The sequence below is a fragment of the Cheilinus undulatus genome, linkage group 20 (assembly GCF_018320785.1).
Source record: "Cheilinus undulatus linkage group 20, ASM1832078v1, whole genome shotgun sequence".
Classification (NCBI taxonomy): Eukaryota; Metazoa; Chordata; class Actinopteri; order Labriformes; family Labridae; genus Cheilinus; species Cheilinus undulatus.
In genome coordinates, this window is record NC_054884.1 from 18,887,173 (window position 1) to 18,910,498 (window position 23,326).

The 23,326-nt window shown below is 39.1% G+C and overlaps 3 protein-coding genes across 4 annotated transcripts; 1 reads left to right on the plus strand and 2 right to left on the minus strand.

Moving 5' to 3' along the window:
* Positions 1-380: 380 nt before the first annotated feature.
* Positions 381-3,747, minus strand: si:dkey-197c15.6 (putative nuclease HARBI1). The gene is made up of 2 exons (XM_041815580.1): positions 2,982-3,747; positions 381-998 (listed from the first exon to the last, which is right to left on the minus strand). Exons 1-2 carry the CDS (start codon positions 3,664-3,666, stop codon positions 565-567), a joined length of 1,119 nt encoding a protein of 372 aa, XP_041671514.1. The 5' UTR covers positions 3,667-3,747; the 3' UTR covers positions 381-564.
* Positions 3,748-5,524: 1,777 nt separating this feature from the next.
* LOC121528442 (phosphatidylinositol glycan anchor biosynthesis, class P) lies at positions 5,525-9,687 on the minus strand. 2 transcript variants are annotated; one of them, XM_041815916.1, is made up of 5 exons: positions 9,533-9,687; positions 9,279-9,363; positions 8,359-8,431; positions 8,114-8,232; positions 5,525-5,935 (listed from the first exon to the last, which is right to left on the minus strand). In XM_041815916.1, the coding sequence occupies exons 2-5, from the start codon at positions 9,358-9,360 to the stop codon at positions 5,820-5,822; spliced, it is 390 nt and encodes a 129-aa protein (XP_041671850.1). In that variant the 5' UTR covers positions 9,361-9,363; positions 9,533-9,687; the 3' UTR covers positions 5,525-5,819. The 2 variants fall into 2 exon arrangements, with proteins under 2 accessions (XP_041671850.1, XP_041671851.1); XM_041815917.1 differs by having other exon boundaries at positions 9,453-9,685.
* Positions 9,688-9,914: 227 nt separating this feature from the next.
* rexo4 (REX4 homolog, 3'-5' exonuclease) lies at positions 9,915-17,546 on the plus strand. The gene is made up of 8 exons (XM_041816529.1): positions 9,915-10,393; positions 10,495-10,814; positions 10,896-11,042; positions 14,462-14,655; positions 14,765-14,853; positions 14,936-15,010; positions 15,099-15,173; positions 15,267-17,546. Exons 1-8 carry the CDS (start codon positions 10,169-10,171, stop codon positions 15,423-15,425), a joined length of 1,284 nt encoding a protein of 427 aa, XP_041672463.1. The 5' UTR covers positions 9,915-10,168; the 3' UTR covers positions 15,426-17,546.
* The last annotated feature ends 5,780 nt before the right edge of the window (positions 17,547-23,326 follow it).

The following is a 23,326-nucleotide window of genomic DNA, read 5'->3' on the forward strand; positions in this document are numbered from 1 at the left end:
TCATGGACATCCTACAGCAAAATGAGAAGACTGAGGAGAACATTTATGAGAACGAGGACATGTTTTATGCCAATGCCACCGCACTCAGAGAGTTTCCTGAAAATGGCAAAGTTTAACAATGTTGTTTTCAAATTTAACAGCGTGCACTAAATTAAAATATGATGCTTGATTCTCAAAGCTAAGTTTGTTCAAATGCTGTGAATATGAAAATCATTTGTTGTATATTTACTGTAAATGCATGAAACACTTTAGATTTTATTTAACTTACATTTTTGTTCCATTTAGCTCTTTAATGTGTATTATTATTATTATTGCATAGACTGTTTTAATTCTGCTGAAACATTAAAATATGTAGAATGAAAAACTATGATCTCAAGCTGTAAAATTAATAAAATATTTTTATTAACAAAAATACTGACTGCTTCTAAAAAAAGACGGCAAAGAAAATGTAAAACAAGTCTTCTATCACGCAGCATGAGCTTGTCTAAAACTGTGCACAGATCAGAAGGGTTTAGCTTCCAGTGTTTGTCCTTATGTCGATGATCCTCTTCACTAAAACAGACATCACACCTGTTCTGTTTTCTCTTCTGTGATTTCTTCACTTGGTGGGGTTTTTCTTTTGGAGACTTGGAGGAAGTGAGTCTTAATGACTTCCTGTCTGACTTTCAATGCCTCTGGGTTGATTTCCACTGAATGCTGCTTGCCGGGATGCTGGGGCTCAACTGTGCTGGTGCAAGTCGGCGGAGGCACTGAGAACTTTTTGGCGATGTTGTGCAGGACGCTGCAAGCCTTGATAATATTTGACTTTTTGTCCAAAGAGTTTCCTTGTGTGAAACCGAGCTGATTCAAACATTTAAAACGACTCTTCATGGAACCGAGGGTTTTCCACATCACGTCGTGGATCTTTGTGTGGGCCTCGTTGAAGCGAGTCTCGCCATCATTTGCAGGTTCTGACACAGGAGTCAGGACGTGTTTGCTTAATATGTAGCCTTTTCCACCTTCAAAAAAGACAAGAGAGTGGAAGAAATACAACATCAGAAAACAAAACACTTATGAAGTAAACACCTAGTATAAAGAACTTATAAAGGACTGAGGAAGGAAGCAATGACTAAATCTATACACAGAGCTGAGAAACCAGAAACCACAAATGCTGAACCAGAAGTGGGTTATTGATTTTTGAAGTGGTGAGAAAAAACATTCTCACTGAATGACTTGTTAATAATATAACTAAATAATGGTTGAGTGTGGCATGAATGTATTGTACGTTCATAACAGAATGTAGGGGATGTAAATTCTGTGTTTCTGAGTGACTTCAGAATGATCAAAAATAAAAGATTTTATTGTGTTTGAATGCCTCATGCTTTTTCTGTACAGGGCAGTGCAGCTGTGTTAATTCTGTGAACAATCATTTCATTCATTTAGTCCACTGTCTGCTCCATCTCGAGGTCTGCTTTACAAAGTGTACAGCGCAAATCATTGACAAGCACAAGTATTTCTGAAAAAAGGCAACCTTGCAGTCTGCTTTTGTTTTGTATTTGAATGTGGAGATGAGCCATCAGTGACATTCTCATCCTGAGAAGAACCCGTGGCAGTCAGGACTGACCAGAGCTCCCCTGAAATGTGATTTACCACCAAAAAGTCCTTAACAATGATTAGCAATTTGTCTTGTCAGCCATTAGTAAGCCATTTAAACATGTTCAATTGCTCAGCATATTTTGGCTTACATTAGACTGGTCTGACGCAAGAGGTGCATCACAGTGGCTGGGGTTTAACTGTACTGAAAGCCACCAGTAATGGCTGCTTCCACTGTGGTAAATCCCTCTGATAGAGCTTTAAGATTGTGTCCGCTTAAATAGAACTGAACCACCTTTGTATTGTTTTCATTGCTTGCATGTTTGTTTTTATTATTTGTATTGTATGTTTTTACATCTACCTTCCCAAAGCCTACAGATGATAACAGCCTTTAGCTAACCCTGGCTAAGCAGTGTTGCTGTACATGGCCCCTGTCAAATAAACAAATAAACTGAACATTCTTGTATGAAATAAAAAAAACAATAACAACCCTAAAAGCTTTTCATGCTGGGAAAGGTGTTTTTGCTCATCTGCCGACCTGCTTCACAGCATGAGTATGTGATTGGGGGAAAGGGTTAGGCTACTTGTGGGAATGCTTGTATACAATGGCTGCTAGTGGAGCAATTAGCTCGGACTTAGCCACAGCGGCACTTTTGTCAGAAATGGGCAACATTTCTGTATTAAAAAGGTGCAGTGGGCAAAACTGAAAGCTTTCTGTGACAGAAAAAATGTTTTAGCTCTTCTGTCGACCTGCTTTGGAAACTTTATTCTACTTATGGGGAAAGGGTTAGTTTCTGCGAAAGGTTGTATACGAGGCCTGCTAGTGGATTGATTAGCTTGGAGTTAGCCACAGCGGCAGTTCCGTTAGAGCTGGAGTTTCTGCTCTTCTCCCCCTCTGTTTCGGCATGGGTTTCCAATCATGTCGGTGGGGTTGCCCAGTGTATTAAGGGACTGCTGCCGCAGCAGTTATTAACTTGGATGTAGCTGTAGGAACGCTGCAGTTTTATCAGGACTGGCCTATAAAAACAAGCACAAAGACTCACGTAGAAAGCTCGTCTTGGCACAGAAGTTGTTTTTGCAGCTTTGGCATCAATTTTACATGAAGAGCCACCTTTAAGCCAGGTGACCTGCACAACACGAGCACATGCGCACTACGTCATTTGCCGCTATGACAGCTCGTCATGAATGTGACGGACTGAACGGTCTTCCATTTTCCATCATTTTGAAGATATGTTGTGGGTACTTAGAAAAGTCTTGTTCTTGCACAATAACTTACTAAAAAATATAAATTAAACATACACTGGTTATGTTTGAGCTGACTCTGCTCGTGACAGAGGTAGTTGTATTGACTTTATGGCTTTGATTAAAGGGACTCTCCCATAAATGACCTTTGTATCTTAATAGCTTACCGATAACCCAGTACGGTCCGTGTATCTCCTCCTCCATTTCCCGCCCTTTGAAGGAGGACTCCCACAGCTCCTGGTCAAACGTGCTGCCTATACAGCACTTCTCAACACTCAGGATGTTTCCGTCCGAGTCACAGATGATCTGACTGACCACCGACGTGTACCCCAAGGTGTTCACAAACCCCCTGAATGTCTCCTCCTCATAGGGAGACGCTCTGATCTTAAAGTGAGTAGCACCCAGGACTCCCAACACATTAGGGATCCCACAAAACTTCTGAGTCTTTGAGGCGACCTTATTTTTGGCCTCGTAGGTCAGTGGGAAAGAGATGAACTGGTCGGACATGCCCGCGATGACTCCGGATACGGTGCTCATGATGCCGAGGCACTCCGACTGGCACTGGCCGACCTTCTGCATCACGGAGGGGGAAGAGACCCCGTGAGCTAAATAGTTCAGTGCCACCATGACCATCGCGTCCACGGACAGCACGGAGTTTTTTGGAGCCACTGTTTTCATGCGGATGCGAGCGGCGTCCAGGATGAAAGTGATGCAGGCTCTGTTGAGGTGGAACAAGTCGAACAAAGCTTCATCGTCATACTCGTCAAAACAACTCGGAGCTCCGTAATCTGACCCGCCATTACCGAGAAGCTCCTCCTGAACGGCGAGCCACACTGGCAGGGCAAAGGACATTTTCACTACTTAAGTTTGTTTGCATATACTAAGCCAGAAACGTCTGAATGAGTGAAAATAATAAAGCGTGGACGCCGTCTTCTTCTGTGGTGTAAAGGAAGTAAGATATGAAACAGTATCGCCTCCCAGTGGACAGGAATGCTACTTACAACGTTATAGAAAACATGCTCTTAAATAGGAAACCTCCTACAGCACATAACTATGTAAGGCAATTTAACAGGAGGGAATTTGGACAAATATAATTCACTCATACAGGCACATAAAAATGGCATAACTGTTTACATGCTGAGATTAGCAACACACTTGTGTAGCACAGGTTATTATTTTTCTCTGCTTTTTTTCAATTGCTTTGTTGAGCTTGCCTCATATCATACAACTTATGCTGCCTCATATTCCCCATAAATGGTGTACCAGCATTTGGTTATTTGACCCAAGATGTAGAGAAAATCAAGGCTGATACCGCTACTTCCTGTTTCATGGCGAAAAAAGTGTTTTAACTCCTGAGGCCCTGCAGGTAGGAGTACATACATAGGACCTTCAGGAGACTTGCAGACATCATTTATGTCCTGTGCAAAGACTAGGCTGAGGTTTTACACCCATCCAAAATAAGCGTGAGAATATAAAAATGCATTCCGAACAAAAGCTCAAATCTCAGGAGGTTAAATTAACAATTTAGCTGATGGCTGATACTGATAGGGTTTTCTTTTGTATTAAAACTCCCACTATGCCAAAAATTTCTCTCATGTATGACCACAAAAACAGATGATACTACCATACTGCAGCTTCTCAAGGAGGACATATGCAAAAATCACGTTTTCAGGCTTTTCTAACAAAAATATGTGCCCCTGGCCTGTCCACATCCCCTCAAGTACCAGAAAAATCCATCTATCAGAAAATATGTGCTGAAGCAAGCCTTTCTCAGATTTCCCTTCATGATGTCATGTGGGGAGTTAGCCCCACCCCTAGGTTTGGTCAGCCCTCAACTTAAAAGTCTCATTCTCCTCTCAGCTTTATCAGGAGAGGCACACCCATTAAGCCACATCCATTTCCTGAGGGCGGCGGAGTCTAGCAGCTTGGTAACATTTAAAGCCACAGACAGAAACAGCTTGTTTTGGGCAGGCCTGAAACAGAGGAGCTTTTAGACATGAAAAAAAAATCCAATACTGGAGTGTTATGTCAGCAACAAACTTCACAGACATGTTTTTGGGACTTCTAAAACCAATATAAACTTGACTTAAAGGGGTAAAATATGTCCCCTTTAAAAAAAGCAGAAGCTCATTTTTTTATTGGAGACATGTATGTTACAGAGAGAAGACATTCAAATAAATACATTACAAATTAATTTCAAACTTGGATGGTTCAAAATTGGATGCACATCTTGGGCAGTCTTTTGAAATGGGTTACTGTCCTTGGCGGCGTTTAAAATAAGAGGGACAAAAAAGGGAAGGTGTGAAAAAGGTCAGACTGTTCCCCAGTTGATTCAAAAGCAAAGTTATAACACTGGAATTGATAGGTTGAATAGCTTATGTGTGACCAGTGCTACCACAAAGACAGGAAAAGCTGCACCACTTGAAAAACACTACTGTTAAAATGCATAGAAAGCAGCCTTGTTTGGAGGGGAAAACAGGTTATTATTTGAGTATTTATGGCAGATCCAGCTGCAGGGAGAAAATAAACAAGTAGCTCTGTCTCCATGGACTATGAGCAACCTCTGCAGCCATGATCATTTTCAACACTGCTAATATCTAGTCCTTTAATAACAGACGTGTCACCACTAGTTAAACAAATCACATAAATCTATAGTGCTACATCTTTCCAAATGCACAGGATATGAAAACAGAAATAAACATCAGACCACTTAAAAAATATATGTACCTTGTTTATTTCATAAAAAGGTATGACACCCAAAGAGTTAAAAGAGAACCAAAGTCAAAAAAATATTTGTAATTTGTTGAATATATTCATAAGCCATCTTTTTAGTGTCATAGCAGGATGCAAATCTGTCAAGCACAGAAAAAGCCAGTTCATCCAGTGCGTCTTTGCCCCATGATACACTGGTCTAGAATAAATAAATACTACACAAATATAAACAAAAAGTAAAAGTGAAGTACTTTAAATCTCCAGCAACTTAACCTGTAGTCAGTGTCAGTTTGTTATAGCTTGGGTGATAAATAAAATATTTGGTTGACTTCACTAATGGAAACATCTTTCAGTCTGGGTATTCCTTCTTTGCGGCAGTCTTCTGCCCTCTGTCCTTGAGCGTACACATCTGTAAATAATAAATACATTTAGGGTGTTAGCTTCTGGAAGTTGTGAGAACCAAGGAGAAGTCCAAAAACAGCTGTAGTTTTTAAAGGTGATGCACATTTTGTGTTTAAACTTAGACAATGCAATATAAAAAAGTACATTTGTTCATACAATTTGCCACACGTGCATGATCACTTCACCATTAGGTAAAAGCCTATTTCAGGGTCTAAGAACTACTTTAAACAAGGAGAGAGCTACCTACATAGCTTTAAAAGAACCTTGCATGATCAGACAAGTTCAATCTTTTTGGATAATAATAATATCTTGAATTTATCTTGAAACCCAATGACGCTTTACAAGAATACATAAGACATGGACAAACTATGTAAGGGATAGGATGGGTGTAAGGGGTGGTTTAGTGAAGACTGTAGGCTGTGGTGAACAGGAGGTGCTTGAGACGTTTTTTTGAAAATGTCCAGAAATGGAGCGCTAGGGATATCTGCAGGAAGAGTGTTCCAGAGGGTGGGAGCTGCAGCACTGACGGCTCTGTCTCCATAGGTTCGGAGTTTGGTTGTGGAAATGGAAAGTAGGCCAGTGTCTATAGACTGAAGGTTGCGGGATGGTGTGTATGGATGGTGGAGATCAGAAAGGTACTGAGAAGCCAGGGCATGGAGAGATTTGTATGAGGAGGAAGACTTTGTAGTTGATGCGGGACCTGATGGGGAGCCAGTGAAGGTGGATGAGGGTCGGAGTGATGTGTTGCTAGGGTCTAGTGCGGATGAGAGGATAGATATTTGTTTCTCTCATATGCACATTGAACTAAAAAACTTACTAGATATCCTAGATATCTGCATTTTGAGTAAATTCGAGCTTATAAACTCACCAGGAGGCTGCCATGTTTTGGTCTGCACTAGTACTGTGATGTCACTTATCCACAGAGCTCCTCGCCGTTGCTATGCAGTAACCACTGTTTCAGTCGTTTGTTTTTACTTTACTTGCTGCCATAACAGCTTTCATACCAGGCACGAGTTTGCTGTGTGTTGGCTTTGTCTCCTTACTGCCAAAGCTCTGCCATTCCTCCTAAGTTTTACCTCAATAAACCTCCCTACAAGTGACTGGATTCGGTGTATAGTGGAAGTGCGACAGTAGTTTTTCAAAATAAAAGCATTATGTACAAACAAAGGGAGTTTCTCCAAAGAAATGCTAAAGTAGGCTTTTACTTTGACAAGCCCAAACCGGAAGTCTTTTCGTACTGTGTTTACCTTTAACTGCAATCCTTTTAAGTGTATGGAAACAGAAAGCTTCACAAATAGTGGAAGTTTGGGGAACAACTTTATTAAACAGACACATTTTAGCTCGTGGCCTTCATCTGGTTTAACCAAGAAACAGATTTCAAGCATATTCTGCCAATGTGGATGTAAATATTTGCTAAAACAAGGTAAATATGGCTCTGTATTTATAATTTTCCTGTCTGCTTTGACCAATAACCCCTCGTGGTGTCTGGAAAATTTTTTGAATGAAAGGGACCTCAAATCTTAAAATTCTCCGTGCATAAGACGTGCAGCATCTCTGTGATGCAGCCCTAACAATGGCTGCCAGTCTGAAACGGTGGTAGCTGCATAGAACCGATAAGGAGCACTGTGTCACTGTGATGTCACAGTGCCAGTGCGGACCAAAAGATGGCAGCCTCCTTGTGAGTTTATAAACTCAAATTACTCAAAACCCAGATATCTAATGAGTCTTTTTAGTTCAATAAACATATGAGAGATACAACTGTCTATCCAACAAGATGAACTTCTCTGATCATGCAGGGTTCCTTTAAAAGTAAGGAATAAAACAAATGATCCAGCAAAACCTTTAAATTAAATTTTTTTTAAAAGAGGAGGACAGTGGATAGAGTCAGAAGCAGGGATGAGCAAGTGGAAAATGAACCCATGCCCCCCATGCTCATGACGTCCAGCTAAACAGCTAGGCCATCTGTGCCCCACTGCATTGACAACTTACAGGTCTGTCCTATTATTTTGTCTTTGAGAGGGTGGGTGGAACTGAAGTGGGAAGAAGTCTTCAATGTGACTTTTGGTCAGTTTTTAGAAATACCATCTGTAAGCTTCTTGGTGAGCTACTAAACCAACCCAAACCCAAGTTACCAGCAGCTCATGGGTAAAGTGTTGAAGACCCCGGCATATGACGACATCTTTACCTGTGACATTGTCCACAGAGTCGAGTGGAGCTGTGTTGTACATATTTATTCCAAAGAGCAAAACCTGAGAGATCATCAATGCAACCAGCAGATAGATCGGAACAGCAAGAGCCCAATATCTACACAAACAAGAGATCAGTGGGAAGGTTATACATTTTTACAGCAGGATATCGTACACCATTTAATTTTACAATCCAAGAAAGTAACATCTTGTTGGATAACTGCCTGTAACTAGTTTTGCTTACTTCTGAGGCCAGTAAGTGAGTCCTACTGAATGAAGCCACTCCTCAGGTATAAAAGCCCACAGGCAGTACAGAACTGTGGGGAATAAAATGAAAAGAAAATATCATGATAACACATCTCTGTTTATAAATTCACACAGTTTAATACAACATAATAGGGAGTTACATTTTCCTATGCACACACACATTCTCACACACAGGATGGACAATTAAAGTCATGATTATGCAGTGACATGCTATGTTAACACTGCTGGTCTTAATGCTTGATTCTAATCTTTTACTTGGATCTGATTTTGTAGTTGGGCTAGGGTCACACTACTGCCGAAGTAGTTTCACATACGAAAGTGGCTTAAATCTGATACGGAACTGTCAGATCCAATGTGACTTGCACTGTTTACACTGAATAAAAAAAAAAAAAAAGAGATATGAGTCATATCTGAACCAAGAAAGTCAGATTTGGATCACTTTTCACTGTAGTGTAAAAGTAGTCTTCTACATCTTGGCATTCTTTTTAGTGATACTACCACCCACTGGTAATGGCCAGTACTACATCATATACAAATTACAACGTGATCCTTATTTTTGCATTAGATTAAAGTCCTGGGAGGATCTACATAGCCTTTCTGCTGCGCTGCTACACATCTGCGGTTGTGACACAACCTGACATGCACCAGGGTGCGGGAGCCTTTCATTACTGCTTTATTGCTTTAACTGGTGTAATGAAGACTTTCCATTTTGCTAAAATGTGTTAACGTGGGTAGTGAAATCACAAAAGTCTTACACATGAATCTGTAAAAACAGTGTGATCCAAACCAGTTAAATTGTTGTTTTAACTGCAGGTACAAAGGTGGAACGCGATTTTAAGAGAAAAATTACACATTTCAGTACTAGAAATGCAAAATTAAAGAAGAAAACTGACTTACAGAAGCCAAACTGTGAGCCGAGAAAGAGAACAAATCCATAAATGGCTCTTTCAGGAAGAGGAGAGGGAGAGTTTTCCACCATGATCTGAAACCACAACAAAAACAAAGATATGTCGAGTTAGTATGTGTACATTTTAAAAGGCTTCAGACCACAATAAAGCGCAAATTACCTACAGTTTGTCCAGTAGTCGTTTGATTTATGAAACAGCTAGTGCATGCCTTGTGAAAACCACCCAGACACCAGATATATCTACCTGAGAACGCAGGTAAGTACAGGCGACGCGACGTATTTGTCAAAATGTACCTAAAAGAACTTAAAATATTAAGTTAGAAAACTATGAGGCATTTTCCAAACAGCACTTCGTTCCTCCTACTACCTCTTCCGTTGACTTGTCCTTCGATATATTCAGTCCCATGTTTAACTTCGTCTAAACAAATAGTTCCGCACTTGAAATTAGACCCAAATGTGTATTCAAATATATTCCGAAACTTTTAAACGCTTATTATATTTTGTTAATGGTATAAAATTACGTTAAAAATAATGGCATGGTGGTTTGCTGCGCCGGTAGTAGATGATCCCACGTTGCGGATGTTGTGGATTTATGTTTCCGACGACCACATTTGGCTGCTGCACATCTCGGAAATACACATTTCAGCATGCTTTGGGGTATCTGAGGTACATCATGTAGATTTTTCTCTAACAGTTTTAGTCTTTTTTTTTTGCAAGCCATCCTCGTTTTTGTGGCGTCAATAAGGGGGCACTTTTTGTGTTGCGACAGTTTTAACCACTTCGTTTGAAACGTTGGGGTTACGGAGCCGTGGTGATCCAGCGTGGCTGAAGACGGTCATTAGACCTGACAAATTTTAGAGTTTTACCGAAATATTCCATAATGTCAAAGATAAAGCCACCGAAAACAGACCCTCCTATTAAAACGCATCAGCCAGCATCTACAGAGAAAAACAACACTGCGAAAATGAAACGGAAAAAGTGGATGAGAGAGAAGTTTAAAAAGAAAAAGCCTCCTCCAAAGACCCTAGAAAAAGCTAAACCACAGAAAATATCACCGCCAGTAGATGCTCAGCAGTTCTCAGCAAACTGGAAGGAATTACAAGAGGTTTGTGGACAACATAAACATTTCTCTAGCTTGATGTTAAAATGTTGTATATCTTTATATTTCATTATTTGTTGTTTGTTTCTGTGCTAAACTTTCCACAGATTTTAAAGGCCTCTCAACCAGAGAAGAAGCAGCCTGAGACACAAAAACAGAATGGCATGTTGCCACACAAGGAGGCCAAAGACAATCCCTCTAAAAATATGTCCAAGAACAATGCCCATCATAAGAAGACAGACACTGTGATAACATTAAAACACAAAACAGCTCCCAACAATGCTGTCTCAAAGGACTCTGAGGTGACCTCAAAGGTCCCTGCTGTTTCAGAGACGGGTCCTAAAAGGAAAAAGGAGAGTGGGACGTCCTATGACAAAAAAGCAGCCAAGAAGAAGAAGCATATGGTTGAAGAGGCTAAACCTACAGAGTGAGTTTAAAACTAATTTTTATTCATGTGTAGGTGAAGGAGGGTGATGAAAGCTTGTTATTATGTCCTGTGATGTTGTAGAGAGGACCTGTGGTTCGACGACGTGGACCCTGATGACATTGAGGCGACAGTGGGAGCAGAGGCAGCAGAGATCATGAGGAGGAAACAGGGAATTCAGAAGAGCAAGGACACGGAGAGCGCCCTGGTCAAGGAGAAAGCCTTTGAAGGGTGAGCAATGACAATAGTCGGCTTCAATTTTTACCCACACAAAAGTGCTTCAAGTGACTGAGCAAGCAAGTATGTTAGTTAGAAAAAAACTCAGAGTAGATAGGAATGGATAAATAAAAGGTTTGTAAGTCCGGGTAAAACAGCCAGAAAAAAATATCCTGACAACCAAAGTATGATATGCTGTGGTGGTAAATTAAAGTGACAAGTTATAAGATAAAGTGACATAGTATTATCAACAGCAGAGGTTTAAAAACAGAAAAATAGAGTGACAGTTTTGGGATGAATATAATTGTTTTGTAACTAACTAGTATACCAAAGAATGTTTAAGTGGGTGTAAACTGATAAAAAAACAAGTTTTATATACACATGCCATGCTTTCAGTCATTCAGTCGGCATCAATTGATCAATCAGACGGAGCCATTCTGAATAATCACTGTTCTATGCTTTACAGATTTTTATTATTACCTAAAAAAACACAAAGGTGGTATGTCCTTAACCATTATGATTCTAATAGAACATGTTTAAACTGTGTCAGATTATATGAGGCATTTTTGAAATCAGTAAATATGACCAATCCAGTAGCCTAAATACAAACCTTTTTAGCCTAATATTAACAATTAAATTTCAAAATATCACATTTAACTATTGACTACATTTTTGACTTTACTAATGTATCACTTGAATGTTGTACACTTACAACTACAATCTCAGACTTTATTCTCAGAAATGTTTGACATAAGTCTTTAAATAATTTGAATCTTAAAATCTGGATTTTTTTTCTTTCATGTGGCCATGAAAGGCTTTATGTCCTACCCCCAAAGCAGTGTAACTCTTTTTTTCCTTAAAAATAAGTTACTTAACTCAGATGATTTCTAATCTGAGAAAGTAAAATACATGGACCTTTTGTTGTCACCTGTTTTTATGGTGAATCATTGTGTCAGGGCTCCATTAATGATGGCTTTTCATGTTGTACTGATTTAACTAACTCAAATGTGCTGTTCTTAAACTGTAAACTCAGTGTTTCTCACCCAAGGGTAGATCAACTCAGAGCTTAGGGTTAGTTTCTGAGTTTGTTGAACTTCCATCTTGAAATTGGCCCCAGCTCTTTCAGTAAAACACCCCTACTTATTTTATTTTCCTCCTCATGTGTTAGACCAGCGGCCCTCACCTGGTCTCGCCTCAAGATCCACCATGACCTTATTAATAAGAGATTTTTACCCAAACATCTTAAAGTTTTATCCACACTTATTTCTTTTAAATGTTGCACTTTGGATCTCAAGTTGAACAAAACAGATAATCGAACAAATGAATAGGACAAAACAAGCATGGTTAACAAAACATCACAGAAAGTCTGGGAAGATATGCATTCAAGCGTTTTACTTTACTCCATTTCTCCTGATAACATGTAAAATGTGGCTTTTTTTCTGGAGATATCAAGAAATGAACACATTATCGTGGAAAAAGCAGATCTGTTTTCCAAGGATAAGGAGAAAAATCAGTCGAGGTACCAGAAAACAAACAAAATTGTCTTGCTATCATGGCAAAATTAAACAGAATAGAATATGTAGATGTATGTCCTTTACACTGTAGCCTTTTTTGACACATGTTCCTTTTCAGGGTAAATATTCACAACTCACTGAAAACAGCCCTAGGACCCACTTTTGGGTCCCGACCTGCAAGTTGAGAACCACGATGTTTGGCAAATAAAATTAGTTTACAGATCTGTTGACAAGGTTTCTATGTATAGTTCTGCATATTGAAAAACAGTCATTTGCAATGCTTTTAATGGGACAGCATAGCAAATAAGTGATCATAAAAAGTTAAATTAGATAAGCCAATAACAGGTGAAGGTACGATTAAGAAGGTTTCTGTGTAGGTGTGGTAAGCGTTGAGCCTCTCAAAGGTGTCATGGAACTGAGTGAATACACTGGTGAAGGGAGCCTGCTAGATGCTATGTGGTGGTGTTTAGTACCAGTGTTGTCACTACATAGAGCCTGGGTCTGTTGAAGGTGGCAGCCTAAGGCCATGTGGAAGGTTATGTGACTCATCACAGGGGTTTAACAGGATTAGGGTCCCTTCACTGAGCTCTTTTGTTACGGCACAAGTATCCCCTGTTTATTTCAAATGATACACCCTAAACACAGCACTGGTAGTAGTTGCATTGTTTTTAATGTTATGGTATGAGTGGAAGATTAACATGTTCTTTGTTTTTCAGTATAAAGTATAGGGATAAACTATATTACCAGCATGATATTAGTCTTATGGCTGACTATGACCCGACCAGCTTCTCCTGACTGGCTGGCTGGATTTCTGGCATGTTTGATATTTTGGTCATAAGACTGCAAACATTGCCAAGTTGAGAGCAGAGCACTGAGCTTTAAGACATTTTTACCTTTGTAATATGTCTGACAATGTCCTAAATCTCCATGAAAACAGCAGAAATAACTTTCTGCCTGATAAAGGAAATAGAGGAGAATGTGTACCTGCGTACCTTTAACTGACCCGTATGGTGATGTGTGTAATAGAGAAAGAGAGAGGATATGACCAGATTAGACTTTCACCTCAGTTTGTGAGATTTTTCAAGGTAACCTCCACAAATTTGTGTCACAGTCTGTCCTGACTTCACGCGTACAGTGTAAGCATTCGGGTCATGCACAACCACTGGACCGTGTTGTATGGGATTCAGTCAGACAGTATGAGCTGATATTCCACCCTGACTGTTCGAGAGTTAATTGGACATTGTACAGTGCATGCCTGGCTTTAAATAGTGTATTTTAAGGACTGAGGTTTTAGGTCTGAACTACATTCAAAAATCAGTATCGGTTAAAATTATTTAGGAAATAAAAAATTGCATGGCTCTTTCTGAAGATTAGATTATATGAGAAGCACACTGACTCAGGAATTCATTTATCTCTAAATCAAGCCTTTATGTTCAGCCAAACTAACCAGCTGCTTTTGTAGCTCCACTAATATTTAATAGGCAGACTTGGAAATGCTAAATCTTTTCTTCTCACTCTAGGCAAGAGAAAAGAACAAGTATAATCCTCAGGAACTTGAAAGCAGCTGCTTTGCCATCACAATAAAGCTATTAAATGACCTTTGTCTTTTTAATACTGTCAGCCTTGCGTTTTTCTTTGTAGGCATTGAAGCTTATGCATACAAATCCAAACCTGAAGCTGCTCTTAATGCATGCAAAACAGTTACACTACAACTTGGTATGGAAAATGACTATCAGTGAAGCTAAATATCTCAGGTTGGGGTGTTTTTGAGTGACTAAGGATTAAAAACTAACATACGGTATTGTCCTTAAAAGCTTTTTAGAAAACCAATATTATCTTTCTAACGTTGCCTATTCTGGCAGTTCCACATAGCAGTTGACATTTTTTTTAATCACTTTTTTGCCATTCACCATCCGCCAGCCTCACCCGAGCCGTGGCCATCGATTGTGAGATGGTGGGAGTCGGTCCTGATGGAGAGGACAGCATCCTTGCTCGTGTTTCCCTCGTGAACCAGTTTGGGAAATGCATCTACGACAAATTTGTGAAACCAACAGAGAAGGTGACGGACTACAGGACAGCTGTTAGTGGCATCAGACCGGAGGACATCAGAGATGGTGAGTTAAGAAAGAAACCACTAAAGATCTAAAAAATGAAGTGCTTATTTAGTGCTTTGTGTTTAAAGCACTCCTCATGTGTTTTTACCATCATGATCTGTCCCTGTAGGAGAGGATGTACGGACTGTGCAGAGAGAGGTTGCTGAGATCCTCCAGGGCAGAATTGTGGTTGGACATGCCATACACAATGATCTAAAGGTAGTATATAAATGGTGTCTGTAATAGAACTTGGAAACTTAGTAAAATTACACTTCTAACTAGTCTTCAACTCCTGTTTCAGATTTTACTCTTGGATCATCCAAAAAAGAAAATCCGGGACACTCAGAAGTACAAACCTTTCAGGAAAACAGTCAAGGTATTTGTATTACTCTTCACAGGTCATGTTAATATTGCTGAACCAAAGACCCTGTTATTTATAATGTGATTATTTCCTTTATTTTTAGAGTGGTCGACCGTCCCTTAAACTCCTCTGTAAAGAAATACTCAATGTCAAAGTCCAACAGGGTGAACATTCATCCGTAAGTTATCAAGCTTTCATTATTTCATACTGCTGCAGAAACTTTTGCTGTTAAACATCTCAGACTGATCCTTTGTGTTTCTTTGTTCACTAGGTCCAGGATGCTCAGGCCACCATGAGGCTCTACACACTGGCGAAGAAACAGTGGGAGGCAGAAATCAAAGCCAATCAGAAAAACAAAGACTCAAACAAGAAGAGCGAGAGGAAGCCAAAATTTCCCCAAAACAAAAACAAGAAGCACATGGGATTATGAGAATCGAAACTATGAGAAGCTGGGCAGTCTCTGGATCAGAGCTGAGGTGACTCAGATTTGATTCTTGGAAAAGAAGGAACACAAACAAGCGCCATTCCAAGATGTGAAAGACTTGTTTTTATGCCTATTTTCAGACTTGATAGCCTTCAACCAGACTTAAATGTGAGGTTATTTTTTTCGTTGAACTCTCAGATTAGTTCAGTTAAGTTTAAGCCCAGCCCAGTTCAGGTCAGGACAATCCCATCTTTTATCATCTATACGGGGGGGTTTAAGCACCACTGAGGCATTTCATGGAGGCCTAGTCCACACATATATGGGTTTTTGTTGAAAATTGAGGCTTTTTTATGTATTTTGGTCTGTTGTAGACATACAAACAGCGTTTTAGGTCACTGAAAACTCACCTGGAAAGTGAAGAGAGTTTGGGGCTTGTAACATCACACTGTGTGCCGCTTTCATCTTTGTGTAATGCCACTGGTGTACAAGTTTATCACTTTGAAGTCCAGTTAGCAACAGCAGATGCCAAACTTGTGCTGGTGTTATTGTTGCTAACTGGACTTTTTACATGCCTAAGCTGAGGTCAGATAACATGTTTCCAGCACAATTATGGTCTCATCTGACAGTTGTAGAGTTTCGGGTTGGCCCTGAGAATCGGCCATTACAAAAATGAACAACAAGATTGTTGCTCATTTTAGGCTAAGGCTCCTTCATACGTATGTATGAAAATACATTTGTGTGTTTTAAATATTAAAACCATCGCTGCTCTCTTAAGTAGAGGTGAGCATTAAAAAAAAATCTCTAGATGTTGCTGTCTCACAAGATCATTCTCAACTCATCTGTTGCTGCTCCGTCCATCCTCCTCTCGTCTGTCACGTGCCCAGGCGAGCTAACATCTTATTTATGTCTGTCAACTTAAACAAGATGTAGCAATAGTTAATCAGAAAGTTTAAATAAATGTCAACATTTTGCTCTGGCTGAACTTTAGGCAACATTTCTCCACACTGCCACCACAATTGGTGGCGGTATTGCAATGTTTGGTCTGTATCCATAAGAATACAGATGGATGAAATCAACACAGAGTACAGACGAAAGCTCCACCCATGTCCGTATGCATTTCAGATGTAGAGCATAAATGAGCTTTTAGTAACTGCCAATAGCATGAGCATCAAGCTAGCATATCACTTATGCTAATGTTTGGATAGACAGATAGAGTATACTACAGTAAATACAGTATGTTTGGTCACAGTCTTCTTTCCAGGCATCTCTAGGCCAGCCCCTCCTCCTTCCAATGTCATTTTATCAATCGCAATGATTGATCACATACTATTGTGTAATCTGTCATGTCCTCACTACCTCACAACACTCTGAAGACATAAACCTTGACACCAATGTCACCGCTTTTGGATGAGACTGAATTCTTACACACTATTTAAATCAGTGTTTTAGTATCGATTTGTATAACTTCGACAATCCCCTCTCTCTCTTTCAGTGTGACAGCTTTTGGCCAAAAATGCGACTACAGAGCTAATTTTTTTTAAAGCTTCTGTATTTTTTGATACCGTTCATCATTAAAATATCAGATTTTAATGTTTCAGAACATTGTTTATCAAAAAGAATCAAAGTATTGAATATTTTGGCATCCTGTGCCCAGTGTGATTGGTAAATCTGTGTGGGAATCAGTAATGAACTGAGAGGTTGCCAACTAATTCTCAGAAGTTTCACAACCCCAGTAAAGACTCCCACAGTATCCAGGAGTGCTCAGGCTGTGACTCACACAAATGAAAGTGTGGGAGAGTATCCTTTCAGCGATTTCCTCTTTGAATATCTCCAGATATCATTTCCAAATATGTAATTCCCAGCTGTTAGCGGCAGGTGTTCAAATCCTGAGCCATCCAGTTTCCTCTATGGAGAGCTCTTCAGAGCCCAAACTCATTCGCCCACCAACACTCAGCTGCTTTGTTTCTGTCACTCTGGTCCCAGTTATATATCAGCTGTTTGCTCAGATCTCTGCTTTCCCATGATGTGGTTTGTGATCAAATGTTTCCTTGTTGCCTTAGGATTTAAATGTTTTGAAAAGTATGAATAAAACAGAAGAGAAATTATTTATACATCAGTCTATCACAATTACTGTGTAGAAAATTCTTTGCCTTTGGTAATGTTTTTGTCAATGACAGAAGTGAATCTTCAGCCTTTTTCACATGCACAGCTGAAGATTTCCAGGAAATACCAGGAGAGGCTGCCCTTAAAGTCTTCATGTACAGGTGCATCTCAAAAAATGAGAATATCGTGAAAAAGTTCCTTTTTTCCTGACTTAGTCCGGAAAGATGCATTTCCATAAATTCTAGATCCATCTCATACAAAGGGGAAACATTTCAATATTTTTTCTTGATGACCAGGCTTACAGCTAATAAAAGTCAAAAATCCACTATCTCCAAATATGAGAACATCCTCTCACTCTGGTTCAGTACACACAACTACAGTCATGGGGAAGACTGCTGACTAGACAAATGTTTTGAAGACAATTATTGACACAAGGTAAGCAACAGAGGGTCACTGCTGAAAAGGCAGGCTGCTCTCTGAGGCTGTGTCAAAGCATTTTCAGAGGAAGTTGACTGGGAGAGAAAAATGTGGTAAGAAAAGCCGAACAAGCAACAGGGATGAGCTCAGCCTTCAGAGGATTGTCAAACAAAGAAGAGTCGGGAACTTAGGGGAGCTTCACAAGGAGTAGGCCGAGGCTGGAGTCGGTGGCTCAAGAGCCACCACACACAGACTGGTCCAGGAAATGGACTACAGGAGAAAAAGAGCTCATTGGTTCAAAGTAAAAAAAAAAAGAAGTACACTTTAAAATTCATTTGTAAATCAAGGTTTCAGAGTCTGGAGGAAGATCAGGGTGCTTGAAGGCCAGTGTTTTCCGTTTCTACAGTCAGTGATAGTTTGATGTGGCATTTCGCCTGCTGCTGTTGGTCCACTGCTTTATCAAGTCCAGAGTCGACAACGTCAGCCATTTACCAGGAGCACTTCATGCTTCCATCTGCTGAGAACTTTATGAAGATTCTGGTTTGCTTTTCTAGCAAGAGTTGGGGTCAATCCTGTGAAGCGGTATCCCAATCCTCTTTTGAATTGAGGACTAAGGGCCAAGAGCTACACAGCCCTTGAAACCAAGATTTTTCAGGACCACACTTGAAACCAAGGGGTATGAGGGATTTCCCACCATGCACTGTGTTCACTTGTGAAATAGCAAAACAGACAACAAAGGGGGCGTGTAAATGGAAATATTTTTGGCATTTACAAATGATTATAGAAAATACAACAGTTGTGTTTTCTCATATATTCAATCTATAGCTGCTAGGGATGGAAGTTTAATGTAAAAAATATCAAGGAAAGTCTTTGTAAAATCTGTTTGCTTTTCTTGATATTTTGACCTATCTATCCTGTTATTTTGGACCGAAATGTTTTGAAGAAAGCTGTTTTTCCCCGCAGTAATGCCTTCATTTCTGAAGATCTTTAAAATATCTACATTATCATGGCAAAACATAAAGTTGTTCTCTGAATTACAAGTGATGCTGGAGCTTTCTGTTTCCTCTTTATTTATCTTACATGCAGCTTGGAAGTCAGTGACGTTATGCCAGAAATACCTACTACAGCGAAACAGAGAGGGATAACATGTTTGCATGAATGTTTTCTCAATGTTTTGTCCAGTCTCTTTGTTCACTCACACGTTTTGCTCCATCTAGGGTCCAAACTGGAACATTTTCTCATCAGTGAATCTTAGTGACTGAAAAAATGTAAAAAATGTGGGGCTCCATTCCACATTAAGGAGGTGGTGGTGGGTCCTTTGGCTAGACAAGTTGAGAACCCATGATCTAGGATATATTAAGGTCACTTATTGAAAAATGAACTTTTTCATGATATTCTCATTTTTTTAAGCTGCACCTATATACTCATCACAGCAGGAGACATGAGGTAAAAAGCGGGAAATGGCAAATGTAGCAAAATCAGCCAGTACTATTTCCATCTGTGTTCCTACATGCAACTCAGCACCGTCATTTTGGGAAATTTAGCAGCGGTTTGTGTTAGTGTGAAAACAACATATGGAACTAGGTTTGACCTCAAAATGAATCATTGATGAAGCTAAGGGATTTAGTTTCCTGAACAATGCTCAACCAAGTTTTCATTGCTGTAACAAATTTGACTTGAATTCTGTGGCTTTTCTAACCAAAACAGGTTAGCTAAATGTGCCCTTTATATAGCAGAATTAAATCTTCACAGTGAGTTTTTGTGTCCTTTCATATTATAAGGACGATCTGTTGTTGTGCTTGAAACGTAGATTTTTTAAAAATGTGGTATAGGGTTGCAACTAAACATGAAAACAGGAGTATGCCTGCCAGAGTTGTTAGAATATGCATATACTCTGATTTCATTTAATAATCCTAACTTTTTAAAGAATCTGCCACCTGAGGTTTAATCATGGAGTTAATGAAATACAGTATTATCTTCACGGTCTCACCCGTGTTGATTTGTGTTGTTTTGTTTCAGCCATGTTGCTGAAGTCAGAGGTTTAGGCTCCCTGTGTGCCTGCAGTGTGTCAGTGTGATTTGCTGCTGAGAGCCTGATGCACAGTGTGTCCTACATTGCAGAAATGTAGCCGCCGCCCTTGGTCCGCAGCCGCAGGGCTCTAAATTAGACTCTACATGGAGCTCAGGCAGATGCTGTGAAGGCCTCTGGCAAATGAAAAGTAGCGCAGTACACAACAGTGTGACTTTGAACTCAGGGATGGATCATTTAATGGTACACGATTCAAACATTTACTTTTCTCCTTTAACCTCAGCTGCTTCTGTACTGCTTTGTCATGTGTTAACCGTACAGCAGTGTATGCCAGCTGTGCAGCCGATTATGTTTAAAATTAACATAAAATTAACTTTTCACCCTTTGATACAAAAAAGGGGATTTTTAAGCAAAAGATCAGCATATTATCTTAAATTAGCTTAAACTATACTAATAGGAAGGATTATAACTACCTTTTGGCTTTTTTATCTTTGTAGAAAGGCGGATTTATCTGGATCCCAATGTGAAAGAACAACTGCATAGACTCCAGGCCTATTACACTGATAAATAATGAAAGCTAAAAGCAGCCTTTTAAGGACAAGGACTTAAGAAACCTGAACATACGACTCATTCCTGCATCATTAGAAAAACATGTACACCTGTTTTGGACTATCATAAATATTAGGAAATGTAAAGCTGCTAAAGTTTCATACTTTGGTCAACCAAAATAACTTCTACAGTTTAAAAATAAGCTTCATGTAATGAGCTAAACTTGACACTACCTTTAAATAGTACTGTTACGGGATGCAACTTGATCAAAAGAACTGATTTCCTTCAAATGAGGCTTCATTTGTTTTTATAAACATACAAAATTACAGAACAATGAAGCTGTCAGTGTTTCCAGGAAATTTAGTTTGTATTACAGAAATCAAATACCTAACATAAATAAATATAATAACTACCGAGTCACAGTATTTAAATACCATAAATTGACTCCTTCCAACACTCCTTTCTCTATGCCAGTGCTTCCAAAAATGAGGGTAGGGGCCAAGGTACTGCAGCTGGGTCCAAAGAGGTTATTTGCAATAAACTAAAACCATAAACCTGTTATTAAGCATTTAAATTTAACTGTATTCAAATAATTTTGAGTCTCAGAATCAAATAAACAGAGCCAGAAGCCAGATTTAAAGTCCCTGTATTGTGACAAAAAAATCTTTATTTATTTATTTATTTTTGTATGACAGGGCACTGTATGAACCACCAGGCCAAATTTTAGTCATGAGAAACATCTCTAAGTTGATGAATTTTAGCTTGAAAATCCTGAAAAATAAGGCTGTAAAATCTGCTGCAGGATGGTGTGGGCGTGTCAGTTGAATGAGCTGAAGCCACGCCCAGTCATCTGGCACAGCTGCCTGGCTCTGTGCCAGAACAGAGAGACAGAAGCTGGGGATTAAATTTACTGTTTTCTGGCACAAATCTCTCTATTCTGATACTTTTAATATCTGTAGGCCACTGTGGATGATAGATTTGTGAAATTTACCTCACAATGAGCAAAAACACAGCAGGTAGCAGGCTGTTAACTTTCAGTGAAGACAGTGATATCAGCTAACGACAGACTATACTAAGATAAACTGCTCTGCTATATTATATCATTGGGGGGCTGGGTTATTCCCTAAAGGGACCAGTGATGTCATAGGCTCCTATATTTGCACTGCTCAAATAAAACCAAGACAGGAATGAGGTGAACAATTTTCTAATGGTCTAAATCTAAAATTCAGTTACACATAGATCTCAGTGTTTTCACATGTTTACAGCAATCTTATTTCAACATATTTAGTGTGTTTAGACACAGATTTTAGATTTTACTTTACAGGGACTTTAACTTCTATGTCAGCTTTTTTTCATTTAGTTTGTATGATGTACGGGGCCGGTGTCATGGTTTTACTGGTGTTAGATTGACTTGTGACACTATTTAATATTCTACTATAGCACATGATTATAAGACATTATCAGTGCCTCCGTGAAGACATTACAGTTTTTTTAAAGCATTTGTAGAGTCTCAGAGTATGTTTAAAGAGAGAAATATTAGAAAAGAAAATATAATTGACTTTGCTGCCTGCTCAAAACATAAACTCTCAGGACTATTTGTTCTTTGTGACTCTGCAAAGGCTTTATGTTTAATGATGACCCCAGAAGAATTTCACATTTCACTTCCAGTCGTGTCATATTTATGTATGGTAGATGCTGCCCTATACAGTTCAATACACACTCAGTGGTCACTATATTAGGTACACCTGTTTAACTGCTCTGTAGTACAAATATCCAATCAGCCTATAACATGGCAGCAACCAGTGCATTTAGGTATGTAGGTGTGGTCAAGACGATCCCCTGAAGTTCAAGCTGAGCACCTGGGCAATTCAGATGATTTAATGTGACAAGTATTAAAGCAGCAAACGATGATTAATGAGCCATCCTTGCTCTGAATTGTGATCAGGGTCAGGGTTTGATCAGGGAATTGACAAACTTCCAATCACTGAAAACACATGGAAAATGAGAGAAAAAAACAAAACAAAACAAAACAAAACAAAACAAAAAAAACAAAAAAAAAAAAAAAAACAGGCAAAATGTCAAGGAAAGTCTTTGTAAAATTATTTAAATTATCTTTTACATACATATCAGAGTTCTCCTAAACAGATGACATTTTCATCTGATAATCTTCACATCTCCCCAGTAGAGTTGGTCTGAAACTGGGGAAAAAACATACTGAAACAACTAATTAAAAAAATGTTACTTCAATTGTACAAATATGAGTGACTGCAGGATACTTACTGTGGTTTCTATTGGGTTTATAGTTTAATTAGAGGTGGAAAGTAACTTATTACACTTACTCAAATTAATTTAATTGAGAAGTTTTTTTGTTACTTGTACGTTTTTGAGTACATTTTGAAATCAGTACTTTTACTCAAGTAAAAGTACAGTTACCAGCATAACTGAACTTTACTTGAGGACCATACTCTTGAACTTTTTCCTCCTCTGTTGACAGCACAGAAGCACATAGAGAGAATTTTTCCACATCACATCCCCAAACAACTGTTGTATTTTACTTTAAAGGAGCAACTTTACCTGAAAAACCTGGTTGGAGATCTATATTCTTGTGTTGTTATTGCCAATAAGGAAAGTTCATATTTTACACTACAACTCTGTAGAAGCTGCTAAGGCTGGGAAGTTAATTGAAATGTTCTACTGCAATTTTCAAATTGCAAAAATGGCAATATTTGTTGGACCTGAGATGTGTCAAAACAGTTTCATACATTTTTTTTTGCAGCAGAGATGTTATACTCTACACATCTTGTGAACAT

Coding starts and splice junctions, on each gene's coding strand:
- si:dkey-197c15.6 (XM_041815580.1), bottom strand. CDS start 3,666: ATGTCCTTTGCCCTGCCAGTGTGGCTCGCCGTTCAGGAGGAGCTTCTC. Junction 999..2,981: donor CGGACCGTACTGGGTTATCG/GTAAGCTATTAA, acceptor TCTTTTTTGAAG/GTGGAAAAGGCTACATATTA.
- LOC121528442 (XM_041815916.1), bottom strand. CDS start 9,360: ATGGTGGAAAACTCTCCCTCTCCTCTTCCTGAAAGAGCCATTTATGGA. Junction 8,233..8,358: donor CTCACTTACTGGCCTCAGAA/GTAAGCAAAACT, acceptor TTGTTTGTGTAG/ATATTGGGCTCTTGCTGTTC. Junction 5,936..8,113: donor CTCTGTGGACAATGTCACAG/GTAAAGATGTCG, acceptor TATTATTTACAG/ATGTGTACGCTCAAGGACAG.
- rexo4 (XM_041816529.1), top strand. CDS start 10,169: ATGTCAAAGATAAAGCCACCGAAAACAGACCCTCCTATTAAAACGCAT. Junction 14,854..14,935: donor CCATACACAATGATCTAAAG/GTAGTATATAAA, acceptor CTCCTGTTTCAG/ATTTTACTCTTGGATCATCC. Junction 15,011..15,098: donor CTTTCAGGAAAACAGTCAAG/GTATTTGTATTA, acceptor CTTTATTTTTAG/AGTGGTCGACCGTCCCTTAA.